This window comes from Cyprinodon tularosa, unplaced genomic scaffold (assembly GCF_016077235.1).
Source record: "Cyprinodon tularosa strain WSP-4 unplaced genomic scaffold, ASM1607723v1 ctg138, whole genome shotgun sequence".
NCBI classification, from domain to species: Eukaryota; Metazoa; Chordata; class Actinopteri; order Cyprinodontiformes; family Cyprinodontidae; genus Cyprinodon; species Cyprinodon tularosa.
The window spans coordinates 1,119,689-1,138,785 of NW_024038200.1; the positions used below are offsets into that span (position 1 = coordinate 1,119,689).

The window sequence follows — 19,097 nt, forward strand, 5'->3', positions numbered from 1 at the left end:
TAGCACTGCACCAGCTTTAAACCACTTGCTTTTCAGCAGAACACACATTTTTGTGCACCTGTACTTTTGAAGTGAACATTTAGTGTTTTGTTCAATGTGGTTTTGTGTGTAAGATGTATTGTATCATATTTCTTTTTCAAAACTTATTAAACATTACATAACAACTGCAATAATTGCTATCTGTGTACTTTACACACAGCACAAAATTGCATAATAGGGTTTAAGTGCATTTTTGTAGTTATACTATTGAACACTTTCCAAAAGAATTACCTGAAGTACAAGCGTATATAACTTCACTTCATAATTAGATTCAAATGTAACTTAAAATGCACTCAAACTTAATATTACAGTGTCGATATTAAAATGTGTACTTTTAAAATATGCTTTCAATGTACGTTACAATGACAATTTTGAGCATACAATTTAAAATATAGCAAAAATATATGTAAAAACAAATTTAAAATAAGTACACTTTAGAAATTACACATAACTTTCACTTAAAGTATACTTTTTTAATAATATATTTCTATAAAGTGTAACATAGTGTAATTATGTTAAAGTGTGTTAAAAGTATTAGCATGAAAGCGTAATGTTAGTATACTTTTTATATATTTACAAAAAGTACAATTTGTCTAAGTACATTTTCAGTAAACTATAGGAAATATGAATATACTTGAAATACAATAAAGCACTTTTTTTTTTTACTAGGGTAGACAAATGACCTACATGTACAAGTAGGGAAAAGCGTCGCCAGCGCAGGATTCTCCAGGTGTCAAAGGTAAAAGTCCACAGCTTTCAGCAAAACAAGTTGTTTATATCCTATACAGTTCCTGACATGTTAGATAACATCATTATTATTGACTTTAAAACCCGTTTTACATAAGAAAATGAGGAAGCTTTTTTAATTTATAGGTAGCCAATATGGTTTTAGAAACAACAAATCTATCTTATTTAACGGGAGGATTAACAGATCTGAAGAAATATTTTGACTTGTTTGATTATTTGCTAAAAAAAAAAAAAAAGACTAAAAAGGTGGCATTTAACTGGGTCAAAAGCTAGTTGTCAGTGGTGTGCCACAAGAGTCTATTCTGAGGCCGAAATGTTTTGTTCTTTTTTTTGATTAATTTCAGGTCATTTATGTAGCACTAATTTAAAACACGCTACCTAAAGGCTCTTTATAGAGCCGATTCAATCAGATCATACAGTTTGTGAGGGACTGAGCCGACCAAGCACGAGGACACAGTGGTGATTATCAAGAAAATGGGTTTTAATCCCCAAAGTAACAAGAATCCAAACAATAATGACAGGGCCCTTAAAGAGGTCAAATTAAGTGACTAACTGCAAAAAATCATTTAGGAAGAGGTGGGGAGAATGTCTACACAAATTTTACAAAAATAACTAAACAGTTAGCTTAAGGATTAAACGTAGATAACTAATAACTAAATAAAATTAACATAATTAGCAAATCACAAACAGAAAACAATGAAAAGATTATGCAGCAGATCAAAATGTCAAATCCATGGTCTTCCCCTATAGTGGAACTCCAGATGGTACGACCCAATCGATCAACAAATCAATCAATCAACCAATCGATCAACAAATCAATCAATCAACCAATCAATCAGTCAGGCAACGAGGAGTGTGCCAGCCAGGGTTGAAGGTACTCTCCACAAGACCAGAAAAGGAAGCACAAACAGCATTAAACATTTGACAAAATTAAATATACAAAAGTTAACCAAATATGCGCGCTATAATTGGAACTAATGTTTTCTAATATTGTCAAAGTATAAATAAACAAACCGATACTTTTATCCTACCGTGTTTTAAAGCTTAAAGGGAAAATGTGTGGGGTTGCTGACCATATGACCATCACACAGTTAAAATTGTTAATCGGTAATAAACAGTTTAAAAGGGGATTAAAAATAGCATTTTAAATCTGGATTATTAAATGATGCTGAACTTTTTAAAGTTCGACCAAACTCCTGCTTTCTCACTGTAGCTGTTAATAATGATGAGTCCACAGCACATGTGCTGCATGTTGAGGTTAGTCTTGCTGCTTGTTTATCTCTCATACATTATAAACGCCGTTTTATTAATTTCATGGCTTCCGTTTATTGGCCGAGGCTCCTAAAAGTGGCGCGTGAAAGGAACTGTCTGTTCTGCAATAACACCAGATGATGTTGCAACACATATGAAGGTTGCACAATAAACATGAGCAACATTGGTCTTATGTGAGCCTGTGATGCAGCTAATAACCAAAAGTCTAAACTGTAACTTATGCCGCTAGTTTGCACAATTTAACCTCATTAATGAAGAAGATGATGGTCAAAGACTCTCTCTGCATGTAAAGCAATAATCTGTCAGGAGTTTGTCAAAGACTCACTGATGCCTGTAGCAAAACAGATTGTGCAAGATAGGAAAAGTGCTTAGCTGAGGGGAAAAAACGCTGAAATGATATGATTCAAGCAAAGAATTGTGGTAAAAGTTGCATCTAACATGTTATTTCTGTATATATCAACCTGTCTGCTGGAGTTGTGGAAAGCTGTTCTGTATTCTACTATTGAAAAACAAATCCAGTGATATCTGAGTAACTTGGAACAGAACGACTGTCAGGTTTAATTTCAAAGTACAGCAGTAATCGAGGAATCGCTTGATTTCTCTGAAATGTTTGCTCAACTGAAGCCGCAGTGAAGCGATGGCTGAATTCCCAGTTGGGCTTATTTGATGACTGGCGTCATGAAATGTTCATGTGCTCCTCTATAGAATGCAACACGTGCTCTGCTTGTAGTCCTCATCCCCTCCCTTCTTCACTGGCTGTCACGGAGCTCCTCGTGTATTTCTGTGCCTGTTTACTGCGTTGCCACGGGAACCCAGACAGGTCCTGCTCCCTGAGCCTCTGCAGGGAGCAGTGGACCAAAATAGAGCCTCCCCAACAATCCTCCACTTCCCCCATCCACAGGAACTGGGTTTAAGGGGTTCATTTAAAGCAACACGTGGTCATCAGACTCATCCCCTGTGTTGTTTACAGTATAAACATGAATCACACTCTTTCTGAGGCGGAAATATTTAGTTAATTTTATGATTTCAACCAACATATTCCACATTTATAGTTTAGTTTTAGATTGAAAATGACGCACATTGCAAAAACTGAAATCTAAATGAGGGCATTTCATCTTGAATTGAGGAGATATATATATAATTATCTTATTTTAAGAGTAAAAATACTCATTCTATTGGCAAAAAAACTTATTTACCTACTTAAATTAAGGTTAAATATGCTTAATCTAAGACCTTTTTACTTATTTCTAAATCATTTTTTCAGTGTTTGCTGCCTTCCTGAACCATAAAGCTGGATATTATGTAGGATCTTCATTCCTCTGTTAGGTGAGTCTGGATAAGCTCTTGTGTCACCGTCATATGCTCAGTGAAATATATACTGACTAAGCCCCGCCTACTTTCAGCAGGCCTTTACAGCTGTGCTCCAGACCAACTTTAAATATAACATTTAAACTCTGTTTTGGTGGGAGTTGTAAAGTTATAATTGTGTTTCTGTGTTTTTAAAGAGATCTTAAGCGAGAGACTGCTGAACTTTTTCATGATTTCACATTTTGTTACTTTATAACCACTAAATTCTATGTGTTTATGTTATAGACCAACACAAAATGGTTCATTATGAAGAGTTATTTTTTTTTTCTTTTTAAATAAATACATGAAATAAGTTGTAAGTCTCTCTAAACGACATCCTGTGCAAACTATAGTCTTAAAAAGTTACCTAACTGATATAGAAATTGTTACGTCCACCAGGCTTGTTTGGTGGGGGGTAACATTAAAGGAGAACACACATGGATTTTCTTTACAGTGAAAATTGAATTTATTAAATTATGATAGAGAAAACAAAACCTGAAAAAATTATAAATAAAACGGGGAATAGAAAATGGCTCAATGCAAAACCAATAACTAAACAGAAATAAGCAAATGCAAACAAACCTAACAAAACCCAACCATACGATAGGATACAAACCAAACCAAACCAAACGGGGTTCTGAGGAGGCACACTGGAAAAAATCTAAATCTAGATAAGTCATTCTTTCTTAAAATAAGTGCATTTCTTCTTAAATTGAGGAGATTAAAGAGACATTTTGCCAATGGAACAAGACAATTTAGATTTAAAATAAGAAAACACAATTGCATCTTCTTATTTCAAGTGCATTTCATCTAATTATCTTATTTTAAGGGTAAAAATACTCATTCCATTGGCATATTATCAAATTTACCTATTCAAATCAAGGGTAAATACACTTAATTTAAGAAATGTTTACTTATTTCTACATCATTTTTGCAGTGTAAGAGAGAGAAGCCTCCTGTCTGCTGCTTGCATGACAGCTTTCAAAGCAGACGAGCACCAATTAGGGCAAAACAGATCACCTGCAGAAGGCCTGCATCCAGAACCACTGCAGCCGTAACAGCTAAACTGCTTTTAGCTTGAGAACATGAGTAAACAAGCAGAATCACATAGACAAACAAAGTTGACAAAAAATATGAGCTCATAAATGGCGTTACAGTTAATAGAGAAACATGTGCAGTTTGTTCTGAAATCTAAAAGATGACTTTAATAATAAGCTCTTATGTGAATCGAGTTAAAAACATCCACCAAGTGAAGCAGAACTTTTCCTTTCTGTCTGTGTTTGAAGTGTCAGTGGGTCCATTTGGATCGGGCCACATGTCTGGGGATGATGGCGACCTTGAAGCACAACCCGGGTTGTTTAAAAGGAAACGTCATCCCTGATCATCACAGCAGAAGATTTCTATAGACTTAGACTGAGATAAACTTTGTCATTTTATACATACAGGTTTATACAAAATGAAAAGTCCAAGCGCTTCTGGGTCCTTTGGACCAGTGAGGTGGTGTTTCCAGTCCAGGTGAGGGTGTCTGTGATGAATGTGGTGCTGCTGACCACCTCTACAGCTGAGCTGTTGATGAGCAGTGGAGCGTGATGATGCAACAAAGGCTCATCAGTTATATTAAAAAATAAAAACTTTTCAATTCTATTCAGTTTATTTCTATAGCTCCAATTCACATCATGTCATCTCAGGTCACTTTCTAGTTCACCAGATCATCCAGTAAGATTGATTCAAAGTTTTCTATCCAAGGAAAACCAGCTCATACTTGTAGCGACAGTGGAGAGGAAAAACTCCCTTTGAACAGGAAGAAACCTCCAGCAGAACCAGGCTCAGTGTGAGCGGCCATCTGCTGAGGCCGACTGTCTCATTCACAAAATCGACGGTTTTCTGTGCTTCCTCAAATTTATCTTGAACTAATTTGAAGAAATAAACTGGTTGCAGGAGGTAAAAGTTCCAAGAATAATAATAATAATTATGAAAAAAAGAAATGAAACCACTAAATTATAGAAATTCAAAGGTAATAATTTCCTCAGTTCGAATTGCATGATGACACTGGAAATAAAATTATTCTAAAACAAGTATTGTACGCTTTAGTTTTAATGTGGATATTTCTTAGTGATTAAAAACAGACAACAGGAGCTTCTGACACCAGAAAGTCAACAGGAGGTGATGCAGAGCTCAGCTCCAGCGGTGGGTAAAGTACACAAATATTTTAATCAAGTAAAAGTAGCACTACTTCAATATTTATTTTACTAAATGAAATAGAAAGTAGTCATTAAAGAAATTACTCAGGTTAGAGTAGATAAGTATTTATCAAAAAAAAAACTACTAAAGTTCATAACATCATAAAAAAAATACATAAAAAATACAAATTTATAAAATGATTAGAACACTTCTCCAAATCCAGTATTTTTAGCAAAAAACTTAAAAAGGATATATGTGAGTTCAGGTTAAATATCTTCCACTGATGATGGTATCTACTGGTTACTGAAGTTTGGCTGATCTCTGAACAGCTTAACTTCTGATTTACAGCATATTATTCTAAAAGTAAGAAGTACGGTGCAGTGGAAGTACACTTTAAATAATGTTTTTCCAAAATGTTTCCCCCAGTAAATGTGACTTAGTGAATGTAACTACCGTAAATCCTCTAATATAGGACCGGGCCTTTATTTCACTCAGGTGCATCTTGTTCCAGGCCATTATTGGAAGGAGGCCAGAATTAGAGGCAGGCCTCTATTTCTATTTGATCAAAATAGACTACCAGTGGAATGAATAAAAACCAGATTTTGTGTCTCTTTAAACCTATAAAATACCAGGTTCATTTATTGAAAAAGTACAGTTACCATAGCGATATACAGAACATTATTCAGACATCTTCCAGCAGCTGCAATTTTTCTGCGCGGCAATACGGAAAAAAAAAAAAACAGAATGGAATCTTGGCCAAACTGACTTGCTAAACAAAGTTTAAAAAAGAAATTAATGGAAACTTTTCTTCCATCACCGGAAAATTTTATTTGAGGCAGGCTAAGTGGAAGAAGGCTACCAGTATCATATATTTCAAGGGAAATTCAGACCAACGGAGGCCGTTGAAATTCTGTAATTTTAACGCTGCCTGGTTACCACCAGACCTACCGGTGATCACATGTGTCTTTCAGATCAGAACGATTGTGTGGCTGGTTATCCTCCTGTAGCAGTGTGTCGCAGTGAGCTTGACGCAGACATTTTTTATTTACGCTCAACATTGAAGCATGGTCTGCGCTATACGCTGTGGGTCTAGATACGGCCGAGGCGGAGAGAAAGTGGGGGATAGTAATCTGACAACGGAGGAACATGACGACAAAAAAGAGATCCAGGTGGGAAAAGGGTCCCAGCGTTCTCGCGTACCTCGCTCTTTCAGCGGGTCAAACTTCACGAGTTGTTTTCCGCAATTTTGGTCATAAAAACAAAACAAGCCGGCCTCCTGTCTGCGGCACTGTCTGCGCTAAGGATGGGACTTCCCATGCTAATAGCTTGGATTCGTTAGCAAACATTGCCCCCCTGTGGTACCTGTATATTACTATCACAGGTTGTTGAGGACTGCCCAGAAACATCGTTGGTTGTAATTATAGCCCCGGCCTGTATAAGAGTCCGGCCAGTATTTACCTCCGCCGACAGCGAGACCGGCCATTATTAGAGACCCGGCCGCTAATGGAATACAGACCAATATTAGAGGATTTACGGTAATCACTGCCCGCCTCTGCTCCGCTCCCATAATGCTCATCTTCTCTCTGCCTGATGATCCCGTTGGTTCCACTCAACCGTCTCCATCCTATTTTGGATTTCCAACTAAACTGAGCAAAAATTCTATTGAGCATTTCATCATCAATGACCCCCCCACCATGGACTGTTCTCCCTGCTGCCCTCTGGGAAGAGGCTTCCCAGCATTCAATGCAAGACCAGCAGGTTCTGCAGCAGCTTCTTCCCCACCGCCATCACACTGATGAACTGCTGAGGAATTCGGTAATAAAAATAATTTCTACTGACTGATCTCTGTTAAGTTCCTCAACAAATATCCTCAGCAGAAAACAGAAGTTTGCATTAATCTCAAAAGCTTCCTGGTTTCTATAACCAAAAAAAAGGTGAATCCATTAAAGATCACCATGTTTTCACAAGTATCAGTTTCTTGTAAGCAGGTTCAAGATTATGAAAATATTATATCTTGTAGATTTCACAAATAATCTTAATTTAACTGTGAAATGAAGGCCTATGTGTGTAGTTCTCTGTGTAGATGTAGAAAAAATAGATTTAATTTTTCTCTGTAATGCTGCACTTCTTTAGAGGAAGCTTTAATCCCGCAGGTTTGTAAACGGTGAATGTTTATATCCCTTCATTATGGCCGTTAACATATTGATATCAGACCAGTTAAAGATGCAGTTAAACGGTTATTTTCTCACAACAGAAAGACTTTTAAAAGCAGGTTTTCATTTGCTTCCTTGATTTTTGGTCAAAGGTCACTTAGCAATGCACCTAGACTTCATCTATCAGTAAACATTAAGAAGCGTCTGGTATTATTCCTCCGGAATACTTTAGAGCTGCAGTGTACTCAGGGGTAATCTGAACCTCTGCTGAGGAAAAGTTTTATGATCAGACAAGACAAAGCCTGAACTATCTGAGCACCATTAATGACAGCCTTAATGTCATTAAAAAGGATGAAAATAACAAATCACGCATCACTCTTTAGCTGTAATATTATTTGGCATTTTTGGGTTACCAATCTACTTGCTCTGGAGAGCAGAGTTTGCTGCTTTTAGATGTTGTCTCCAAAGTCTCCAGTAGCAGAAAAAAGTCTCTAGATTTGGCGCTAGGAGCTTTTTAGAAATCAAAGTGCTAGAGGGGTCTGAAAAGTGGCTAAATATAGCGACTAAAGCGCTAAGTTGGCAACACTGCTCTTTGCATGGTTTGTTTTCAAATGGTTTGCTGCTGTCTGTTTGGACCTTTCTGAACATGTGCAGCAAATGGACTGATCCAATATGGCGGACACTGAAGGGGGGGGCTGAGACACACTTAATATTATCAGCGTTCTGATGGCATTTTAGCCAAAGGATTTTCATCAAAAACATAATTAATGTGCACAAATAAGGAACAGTTGTATTAACCATACATGAAAACAGAGTTTTATGGGGCCCCCAGGAACGTGGGGCCCTAGGCAGCTGCCTAGTATTGCCTGATGGTAAATCCCCCCCCCCCCCCGCCTTTGCATGAGGAATATCTGTAAAATCCAAACAGCTGCCTTATCAGAGCTGAAACACAAATTTATTCAAGAGTAGATGATCTGCAGTGATAAATCTGAGACAACTGCCAGGGGGAGCGGCTCTAAAGATATGTTGGGTTTATGCTATGTCTGGCCTGCAGGCTGCAGCTGCTCACATTCTCAAAGACGGACCTTCCCCTTTCAGTCCATGATCTACAGATCTGGAACAAACGAGCAGAGCCAGCCTTGATCCTGCTGATTCAAGGGCAGCAGCCTCTGGGTGCGTCTGGTGGTCACTTTAAACTCACTTCATCTCACACTCAGATGGATCTGATCTGTTAGATGTTGCTAAGAAAGGAGAGTTTAAAATTATTTTAAACTCTCCTTCCTTACAGTTTTATACTTCTTCAACTTTTCCACATTTTCTCCCTACAGCTGCAAACCTTTTTCTATTTTAATTGGTTATGGAGTGAATTTTGTTGTTGCAAACAAAAAACACATTTTGTAAACGGAAATATGAGTAAAAACTTAAAGAGAAAGAAAACTTAAAAATGTAAACTTCGTTAATTTTTTCTAATTAATTACTTATTATATATTTTTTTTCATATTTCTTTTTCAGATTCAGTTTAACAGACTCTATTCTTTTCATGTTGTCTTTTGCAGCTTAGATTCTCTTCAATTCAGTTTAGTTTGACTTCTGGAAACAGATTTTCCTCAGTAGGGAGAAGCGAAGAAGTCTCTTTTAGCCTGATATTGGGCTTAAAGCGATGCAATGTTATCTTTAAACACAATTTGAAAATAATTCAATTTGGAAAAATCAACCTGAGGTTTGGAAAAAAAATTAATAAAATATAAAATCTGTAAGAAATCCTGTCTTAAAATCTGTGTTTTTTTCCGTTATCTTCTGCAGGCCAGTTAGTTCTTCGTCAGCCTGAACACCTAAATTCGTCCAATCATATATCAACGGTCGTCTGTCGATCAAATGTTTTCGGTCATAGCATCTTGATTCATATGTCGCAGCTAATATACGCAACGGTTGAAACCACAATCCTTTCCTTTCCCATTGAGTTGCGTCCCAGTGTTCACGGGGATGGACGTCTGTGTCTTCGGCAGGCGTAGAGCTAACAGAACTGGCAGCGTTGCGAGGCAAGGGCTCAAACATGTACGGCTGGAAGCCTTCTACACCAAACCAAGCTTCTGCCGCCCTGGCGTCCTCTTCCACAACATCTTCGTCCCCGCTTTCCTCCTCTAAATAAAAAATGGATGACGGAGGAGACTCATCCACGACCTCCGACACTAAACTCTCCTCCTCTTGCATGTTTCCTCTGTCCATAGCGTTCCTTGACAGCGTCGTTTCTAAGTCACCAATTTAGTGCTACTTGGTCCCAATGGAATTTCCCATTGGGAACCTGCTAGCACTAAGTTGCTAACTGGTTAGCAAGATGCTTCCAACAAACCGGCCACAACCAAACTTGCTTGCGAACCTTCTGCCACAACAATCCCGCCCCCTTGATAATCGACCAATCAAATTCACTTTATTCACTCGTGTAAAGTCGTGCACCACTCGGGAGAATTCAGAAATGCGACGGTTGGAACAGCCGCTTCCCTACGACTTTAAAGTTCTCTGTAAAGGACACTCTGTGGATTGGGAAACAGCTGAAATGCTGTTGGGTCAAAAAAAACAAAAAACTAATCAAAGCATCTGTACAGTGAAACAGGGCGGTGGCAGCATCATACTGTACCAATGTTTTTCCACATGGGGGACATGAAGATTGACACACACTAAAAGAAGAAAGTGAGGAGAGTGGTGAGAAGAGCAGAGAGGATCATGGGGGCTCCTCTTCCCTCCATTAAAGACATTTCATCCCATCGCTGCGTGTCCCGAGCCCGTGACATCATCATTGACCCCCCCCCCACCATGGACTGTTCTCTCTGGGAAGAGGCTTCACAGCATTCAATGCAGGACCAGCAGGTTCTGCAGCAGCTTCTTCCCCACCACCATCACACTGATCAACTGTTTTATAGAATGGGTTATTCTATTGTATTTTATTATTATATTTTATCATTATTTATATGTATACCGTATATATATTTTAAATTGTTAGAACTGTAAATTTACAGTCATTTTCACTATTTTTCAAGGCTACACTTTTAAAAGATGACATTGTCCATTGAGCTGTTTCCAAACTAAATTTCTTTTTGTTTTACAGTTGTGTAAACAAAATGACAAATAAAATCTGTCTAAAGTCATTTTTAGTGCTGGAATAGATTGCGGTTCATGTCGACACAGATTAATGTAAACAGACCAAATCAAACACATAAATGTGGCACATTGAGGTAAATGACATCATAGCGGCGCTTATATTTTAACTGTAAGGATGGAAACACCTGCAGTACGTCAACGTTACAGAACATAGTGTGAATAAAAAATATTCGTTATGCAATAAAACCAGTGAAAGAAAAAAAAATCATCTTTTGCATTTCATTTCACCATGGTGCACTGTTGGGCGTGAGTTCGGCTTTCACAGTAAATCCTTACAAAATGTTTGAGGTTGCAATTTTAAAAAATGTTAGTCATGCAAATGTTGTTCTGAGGAATCTTCTCTGATTTGGCAGAAATATTAATATTTACCCGTAAGCATGTCTCTCCAGAACTCTCATTTCCAGACAATACTGTTACTGGAATCCAGGACAAGAACTTATTACCTTTGTAACATTCAAAAAATCTGGATATTTTGATGGCAAAAATAATGTTAATGTAATGAAAAGAAACGCCAACTTGCCCGAATATATTAAGAAAAATAACCAAAGTGCTTCTAGAAGAAATTCATGAAAAACAGGGAAGATTAATTCCAACTTAATACTTTTTAATGCTCTTACAAAATCATTTTAATGCCATCAACAAATACCCAATACGGTTAAATCCTTCATCTTTACTGTCGACAGGCTGCAGCCATGTCCTTAATTCTTCGTTTTTTTTCAGCACATTTTGTTGAAATTTGCATTTTCCCATTTTCTCAAGCTTCTTTTCCGAAGCTTCATGATCAAGTGGAAGCGGTTCCACGCAAATATATTGCGATATATCTGACGAAATTGCTTTTATAATTGTATTTCTTTTTATTTCAATCTGAAAAACTCACACAGAAAGAAAAGATAATTAGAAGAATTTTATTGATATGATAGTATAGTCTTTGGCGCTCAGACCTTGGCAGGAACATTAATGCTGAATTATGCTTTAACATGCATGAGTACATGAATGAGAATAGGGACGTTCCCCCCCGGCCTGAAACTGGTGGTGGTTTAGTCCAAGCTGGTTAACGAGGTGATCTGCTTGAGCTGAAGACTGTGGGAGCTGACACCAGGACTTCACTCAGAGACTCAGGATATAGAGGTCCTGCTTGGTGATGCAGGTACCATGGACTGTCCATGATGAGCAAGCATGAAGCGACAGTGGAGAGGAAAAACTCCTCTTTGGGAAGAAACCTCTGACAGAACCGGGCTCAACATGGTGGTCTTCTGCCGGACCAGTTGCAATGAGACGAGGGATGGTGACGACTGGGATTAATACTCTCTGATGAGGTTGAGGTAGAAGTCATGTCATGGAAGACGACTCAGCTACGATGGCGGAGGAGGGGATGGAGGTGGGTGAATTGTCGCCTGAATAAAATCTGACATCATGGGATGCTGATTGCGCTTGCTGGATAGCAGGCTGAGACGAGGATTTGAAGGTGCTTTTAAGGTGGATGCAGGATGCTGATTGGGCTTCGTGGTGGAGTAGTTCGAAGCTGATTGGCTCGCATCAGAGGCGGATCAGCTTCTGATTGGATGGAGGTAAGCCAGAGTTTCTTCAATTGAACTTCCGCTCGAGCTTCATAAGGCATTTTAAATGCCACAATCTCACATTAAATGTGGAATAAGGTCTTAATTTGAAAAATAACTGTATGAATTTTTAACGATCCACAGAAACCCTGAAATATTGTCTTATTCCTTTGTTAAAGTGTCTCAATTATCTCCGAAATTCAAGAAAAAAAATTAAATAAAAAAAATCAGCCATGTCTTTGTCCAAATACGTCGTCTCCTTTTCTTTTTAGGGCTTTTAGCACCAAATTACCCAAATAGCCAAAACAGCGCGTTTCACTCTAGTGAGCTTCATATTCCTCTTCTACTCGTTTGGCTTCGGGATAGACGAGTCCGAGTAGCGCCATCTCACTGCGGAGCTGAGTCCCACCTGGTTTTTAGACGTAAGCAGGTGGATCGCATCAGGGCGTCGAGGTCGCACAGCGTGAAAACAAACATGGTGAGCTGGGAACTTCTAAACCCTGAGGTTTCATCGTCTGAGCTGTAGCTGCGTGCAACGATTGGAATTATCGCAGTTAAGAAGCATAAAAGAAAATGTCAAATAAGGCCTTTAGTGTTCAGTGAAAAAATAAACATTGCAGAGCAGGAAACACACCAGAAAGCAGCTTATTTGTATTTTTTTTATTATTTTTCCACATCCTGCCTCCATAAGAAACTCTGCGTTGTGTTTTCAGCAGAAACTAAACCCAAACGGCTGCTAATGAAAGTCACGCTTCGTTAACTGGAGGGAATTCATCCAAAGTAAACGGATCCATGAACTGAAAAACCTTTCATCCACGTTTTCACGTCACGTCCATAATCCTCAACTTAAAACACACGTCTCCTATTTACAAAAGATAAAAAAAAGGGTTCAATCAAAAACAGATTTCATTCTTGATTCCATAGTTTCTTTGAAACAAGCGAGCGAGCGATCCGTCCAAAATAAAACCACCCAGACCCACTTTTATAGGGTCACAACACCTTATGCATGGTTACGTTTTCCATTAAAGGTTGCTCAGTATTTAATAAAAAAAGATGAAAAAAAAAAAGCTTAATGTTATGCATTTTGCATTTTTATGCGTTTTGACATAACACTCCATAGGAGGTGATGCAGTTGGCTCAGATGTCCATCTCAAACTGGCTGTCGTCTGCAAAACAACAAAAACAGAGAATAATCAGCCCCCCGCTGCATGCGGTCACACCCTAACCGACAACAGAACCAAGACAGTCTGGCAAACTTATCAGTGGTCTGTTTACCAACATAGCGGGGGAGGATGGAGAATGGAGTTTAGCTACTGTCGCTGCTAAGTTATTCTGGGTATAAAGTCCTGGCTTTTAGAGAAACTGTATATAACTTTAAAATGCACGGCTCAGACCACAGATCCTCTTTTTCTGAGTCAGAACAGCCCGTTTTTACACACATGCATGCATAAAAGAAGCTAAATGTGTCAAGGTTTACCTCCGATATCCTCCTCTGCCTCCTCCTTGAGGTCCTGCAGCTTCCCCGTGTGGTGCGCGTGTGTGGCCGGTATCGTCACTCCTGGGATCTGCGGCAGACAGCACGGCGGCGTCCTGGCGAGGGGGGAGTTCCGACAGTCCAAGAGGAACTTCCTGTCGTAGATGATGCGAGTTCCTGACAGTATGAGAGAAGACATTTGGTGTGAATTTCAAACCAGACCTCTTGTCCTGCAGAAGCACACTGGAAAAACTCTGAATCTAGATTAGTCAGTTTTTCTTAAAATAAGTAAATTTGTTCTTGGATTGAGGTAAAAAGAGACATTTTTGCAAATAGAACAAGACAATTTACATCTAAAATAAGAAAAATACAATTGCATTGTCTTATTTCAAGTGCATATTATCCAATTATCTTATTTTAAGAGTAAAAATACTCATTCCATTGGCAAACTATCTCATGTACATATTCAAATTAAGGGTAAGTTTTACTTATTCCTAGATTGTTTTTCCAGTGCAAATAGTTCAAATTCACATGACTGCACTAAATGCAGCATGTTTGCCAACATGGGTGTGGATTTATGTTGGAATAATCCGTCTTTAAAGACCAAAACATGCTTCTTGTTGCTTCCCTTAACCTTAAAAAAATCGCATAAACAGTCAAATGCTCACATAAGCTGACATACGCCTCATAACTAAAGAAAACAAGTCGACCCGCTTTCACAAATATCTTTATCCAGAAATGTTATGAGCTGCTTGTTTTGAAAACGTGTCACGAGAGGAGCTGGGAGAGGTCAGTGGCTCCTGCTGCACTGCTCTGGAGTTTGAACTGGTCTGTGGATCATCAGCCTGGCTGATGAAAACATGTTGCGCAATAACTGGTTTCTGGACACTTCATCCTGGACAAAGGGACCCAGAAGGAAGAGACGCAGCATAAAGGACAATAAAAGGGTAATACGCTGCGGTTACTTTAAAAATAATAATAATACAGCAGGATGTGAGATGTAACATCAGAAAAACAAGTCTTGCACAACTTCCAGCCTGCTCTATACAGGCAGAAACTACCGTCCCCCTGCATCATATACCCCCCCCTTCATATGGTGTGATTCGTGCAGAGCGTTTCTCTCTGTTTTTCAAACTCAGAGCATAGAGCAGATGAGATTGGACAGCCTCCAGCTCCACAGGGGACCCAGGGGCCAATCAAACGGCCCCGATCCCAGTTTTTTAAGCATACACCCTCTGCAAGTCCCTTTGTTTTCAGGCAGGCGGTTTGTTGGAGAATCATTTTAAAGGCGAGACAGGAGGAAAAAGATGCATTTAAGACGTGAAGAAAATACCTAAAGCAGAATAAATGAATATAGAATAAAGATTTTCAATCAAAGAGGATCTATGATCAAATTCTGGGTTGGTGTTAAAGCAGAGTGTCAGTGTGCAGAGAAGGTTTTAATAAAATGTCATCCTTCAAACTGATGCAATCTATACATTTTCTGTCATTTTCACTTTTTTTTTTTACATAAAGTTTTTAATAAATATAAAAAGGACTTTCTGCAACATTTACTCTGAGTGTCGCCTGCTTTGGTCCTGTGAGAACACCAGGCGTCTGTGGCTTTCTGCACAATGTTTATTTAAAGGATGTTTTATTTGGAATCACAAAATCTAAAAAATAAATTTCTGACCAATTATTCTTATGTTATCTTTTAAAACTGTTGGCCAAGTTTTATATCCACAAATGTAAAATTATTATGATTAAATCCTCATGCATCTCTTTTTACTTTTAAAGGAAGCATTTATTTTTCTACAATGTCCTCCAGCAATAACAAAAAGGATCCTAAAACTCTCTAAATTCCCTTTGCATGCTTCTATTTCTAGCTTTAATTAATCACTATTTTTACATTTATTCTGTTACTTTTTTATTCATATTATTTTTGTTCAAAACCCTGACGATTTTCACTGGATATTGTACTTATTTTTTATTTTTTTTTTTTGTATTATAAATATTTTTAAATAAAGTTTTTTTTTTTTAAGAAAAAAAAAAGCTTTGCCTTTTTTTAAGAAAAAAAAAACTGTTATCGCGAGAACACCTGTGGAAGAAAACCAGGAGAAAAAACTAGGCAATAGTTGAGCATGCTTTAGAAATAAAGAGCAGAATGAACCTCCAGGCGTGGTGGAGAACAGAGTCCCCCCGGGGGTCTGGCTGTAGCAGTCGGGCAGCTGGGACCAGTCCTTCAGGGTCAGCACCCTGGTGGGGATGGGGCAGCTTTTCACCGCTTTGCCTCCAGTCGACATGTCGCCTTTTAAACGTCGCTCACAGAGAAATTCAACGCGCTGTTGCTTCTTTCCAGATGACAGATGAAACAGAAACTCTGGGTGATATTTTCAGCTCCGAAGTTTGTTTCTACAAACTTTAAATGATAAAACAAAGAAAGAAAGAAGTGCTGGTTCTTCAGCAACCAGATGATCCACGCGCTGCTTGGTGAGCACAGAGAAGGAGCTCAGAGACCAGATGTTTTTGTGCGGAGGAGCCTCTGACACGTGGGAGCTGCGCTTAGATGGTGCGAATGTTTACAGTGCGGGGTCATCCTGCGAGGGCGGTGTTAACAATTCGGGAGCTCCATTCCTTTTGAGACTAAACCTTTTCCTTTGTGAATGAATCTCACTGAAGGGGGATTTGTTTTAATTTAATCTACATTATTTGACCTTTAAAGGAAAGGTCCGGACATATTTAGAAATCAAACTTCTGAAAATACTTTAAATATTACATTATTCCATACTGTTCAATAAATAAGTGTTTTTAATTCAGAGTAATTTTCATGTGAATGTGCTTTACTGGCAGAGATGGGAAGTAACGAAGTACAAATACTTCGTTACTGTACTCAAGTAGATTTTTCTGATATTTTTACTTTACTTTACTACTTATTTTTATGGCGACTTTTTACTTCTACTCCTTACATTTTTACACAAATATCTGTACTTTCTACTCCTTACATTTAAAAAAATTGTCTCGTTACTTTAGTTTTGAATCATTTCAATGGAGTTACCGTTATTATTTTTCCCGTCATCAATACCAAATTCAATCTAATTGGATGGGAATCTACGTTGCATTTGACGCACCACTACAAGATGAATCGACAGATTCGGCGGTATTCATTGGCGGCAAATCATTGCAGCTTGGTGGCGGTGGCGTTAGCATAGTAGCATGGACGACGAGATGATTGAAAATGAACACAACGGAGATCTAGTCCTATTGGCAGACATCCATTTAAAATGTAGGCAACGGCATGAAAAAAGTGGTTTCTACTTTTACTTTTATACTTTAAGTAAATTTACAAGCCTGTACTTTGTTACTTTTACTTGAGTAAAGAAGTTTAATCAGTACTTCCACTTTTACCAGAGGATTTTTTAACACAAGTGTCTGTACTTTTACTCAAGTACGGAAAGTGAGTACTTTTGCCATCTCTGTTTACTGGAGGCATCCATGTTTGTCAAAGAACACTACTGCCACCTACTGGTTAGTGACGTCACGGTGCGGTATCGGCTGTTGATCAAGTCCCAGTGCTGCCAACTTTTCACCAAACCTTGGGGTGAGATTTTGAAACAGTTTGTCAGGGTGAGATGAGGACAGGAGCAGCTAAAGGTTGGGGGTTTTCAGAGGATTTAACTGAAAGAAAGCGGCAAAATGGGGAATTTTTAAAGAACAGCAAATGTTACTGAGTTGAATGTCTATCATTAACAAGCCATGCTGCCACTTGTGTCTCTGCTGTGTGTATATATATAAGTATATATATTTATATGTACATAGTTTAAATGTTTTATTCTATTTTATGAACCTCTATAGTCCAGCAAAAGCTTATTCTGTATTTCTAAATCAGTTTTATAGGAGTTATAGCTGTTTTTATTTCTTTTTATATTTGTATTTTTCTTTGTACCGTGCTTACCTTTGTGTTTTTTAGGTAGACAATTTTAATATCTGTCCAGGGACCACAGATGAAAAATAGCCTTTTGGCTAATTCTGGTGCATTTGCAGGAATGCTTTTAAATGTACACTGTCCCTGTCAAATAAATAAATAAATTCAAAAATTAATTAATGACAAGCCATCTGTAGTTATGAGGAACATTTTTCTTAGAATTATCCATTATTTTCTACATTCTGGTGATTTTTAGCGAATTGAAGTAAAGCTGAATTGGCCCTGCTAAAATACTTGCATCTTGAATATAATTTCACAACTTTGTTCATTATTTATTCTCTGCAGTTCAAGTAAATTAAACAATGGGGAACTAATGACAAACATGGATGCCTCCAGTAAAGCACATTCACATGGAAATTACTCTGAATTAAAAACACTGATCATTTATTGAACAGGATGGAATCATTTCAGATTTAAAGAACTTTCAGGAGTTTGAATTTTGAATATGAGCGGACTTCTCCTTTAAGTGTCAGGGCCCCAGACCAGTTCTACAGGGGCACTGGTCCCCTTCTGCCCGGCTCTAGAACCGCCCATGAATGAATCTGGAAAACATGTTTGGATCACCCAGAAAGACAAAAACAGTTGGATGAAGGATGCCTTTTAGACCTGCAACCCTTTTTCGTTAATGTTTATTTACTGAACATAAAAAAAAAAAAATATAGTAGATATAATTAGAGATTTTGTCATGGTTCCCTGGTGACCAATAGGGTTTAGGGGTTTTAATCAGAAGATATTAGTGAAATTTATTTTAGAAAAATGGCTAAATTTATCTTTTTAACTTAGTGTGATTTATTCTGTTGCTGATTTTTACTATTTCTGTATCACAGCTTGGTGTAAATGTGTAAAAAAAATCTGCTTTGGTTAAGCAGAGCTAACCTGAGAGCGAAGCAACCATGTCCATTATTACATCATGCGGTATGCAAAGGGTGGAAGAAAAAGCGCTTATTCAGGATAAATGTTTTATTAAGTGATTGGAATAAGCAGTAAAAAAAAGAAAAATGCGTGTTTTGTTTTAATAAATACATCCTTATATTTTAATTCATCATAATAAATAATAAAATGAGTTCTAAAGTAGGTGATTCCCAGGGCTTTACCGGTGTGAAAAAGAAGCGCTCCTCCTTAGAAGGCCTATTTGTAGGTAACACCGCCCCCTGCCGGTGATGTTTCTGGAACAAGCGGGGCACGTTCCTCACGAAACAGTTTCTAATCAT

At 38.0% G+C, this 19,097-nt stretch overlaps 1 protein-coding gene across 1 annotated transcript; it reads right to left on the minus strand.

Moving 5' to 3' along the window:
• Positions 1–13,541: 13,541 nt before the first annotated feature.
• On the minus strand, positions 13,542–16,424 carry eif4ebp3l (eukaryotic translation initiation factor 4E binding protein 3, like). Its single transcript, XM_038278113.1, has 3 exons — positions 16,075–16,424; positions 13,929–14,102; positions 13,542–13,617 (listed from the first exon to the last, which is right to left on the minus strand). The coding sequence occupies exons 1-3, from the start codon at positions 16,205–16,207 to the stop codon at positions 13,589–13,591; spliced, it is 336 nt and encodes a 111-aa protein (XP_038134041.1). The 5' UTR covers positions 16,208–16,424; the 3' UTR covers positions 13,542–13,588.
• Positions 16,425–19,097: the final 2,673 nt, after the last annotated feature.

What these genes read in the sequence shown, in the direction of transcription:
- eif4ebp3l (XM_038278113.1), bottom strand. Translation starts at nt 16,207, where the DNA reads ATGTCGACTGGAGGCAAAGCGGTGAAAAGCTGCCCCATCCCCACCAGG. An exon ending in GTTCTCCACCACGCCTGGAG is followed by an intron (nt 14,103 to 16,074) that starts GTTCATTCTGCT and finishes TCATACTGTCAG; the next exon opens with GAACTCGCATCATCTACGAC. An exon ending in GGCAGAGGAGGATATCGGAG is followed by an intron (nt 13,618 to 13,928) that starts GTAAACCTTGAC and finishes GTTGTTTTGCAG; the next exon opens with ACGACAGCCAGTTTGAGATG.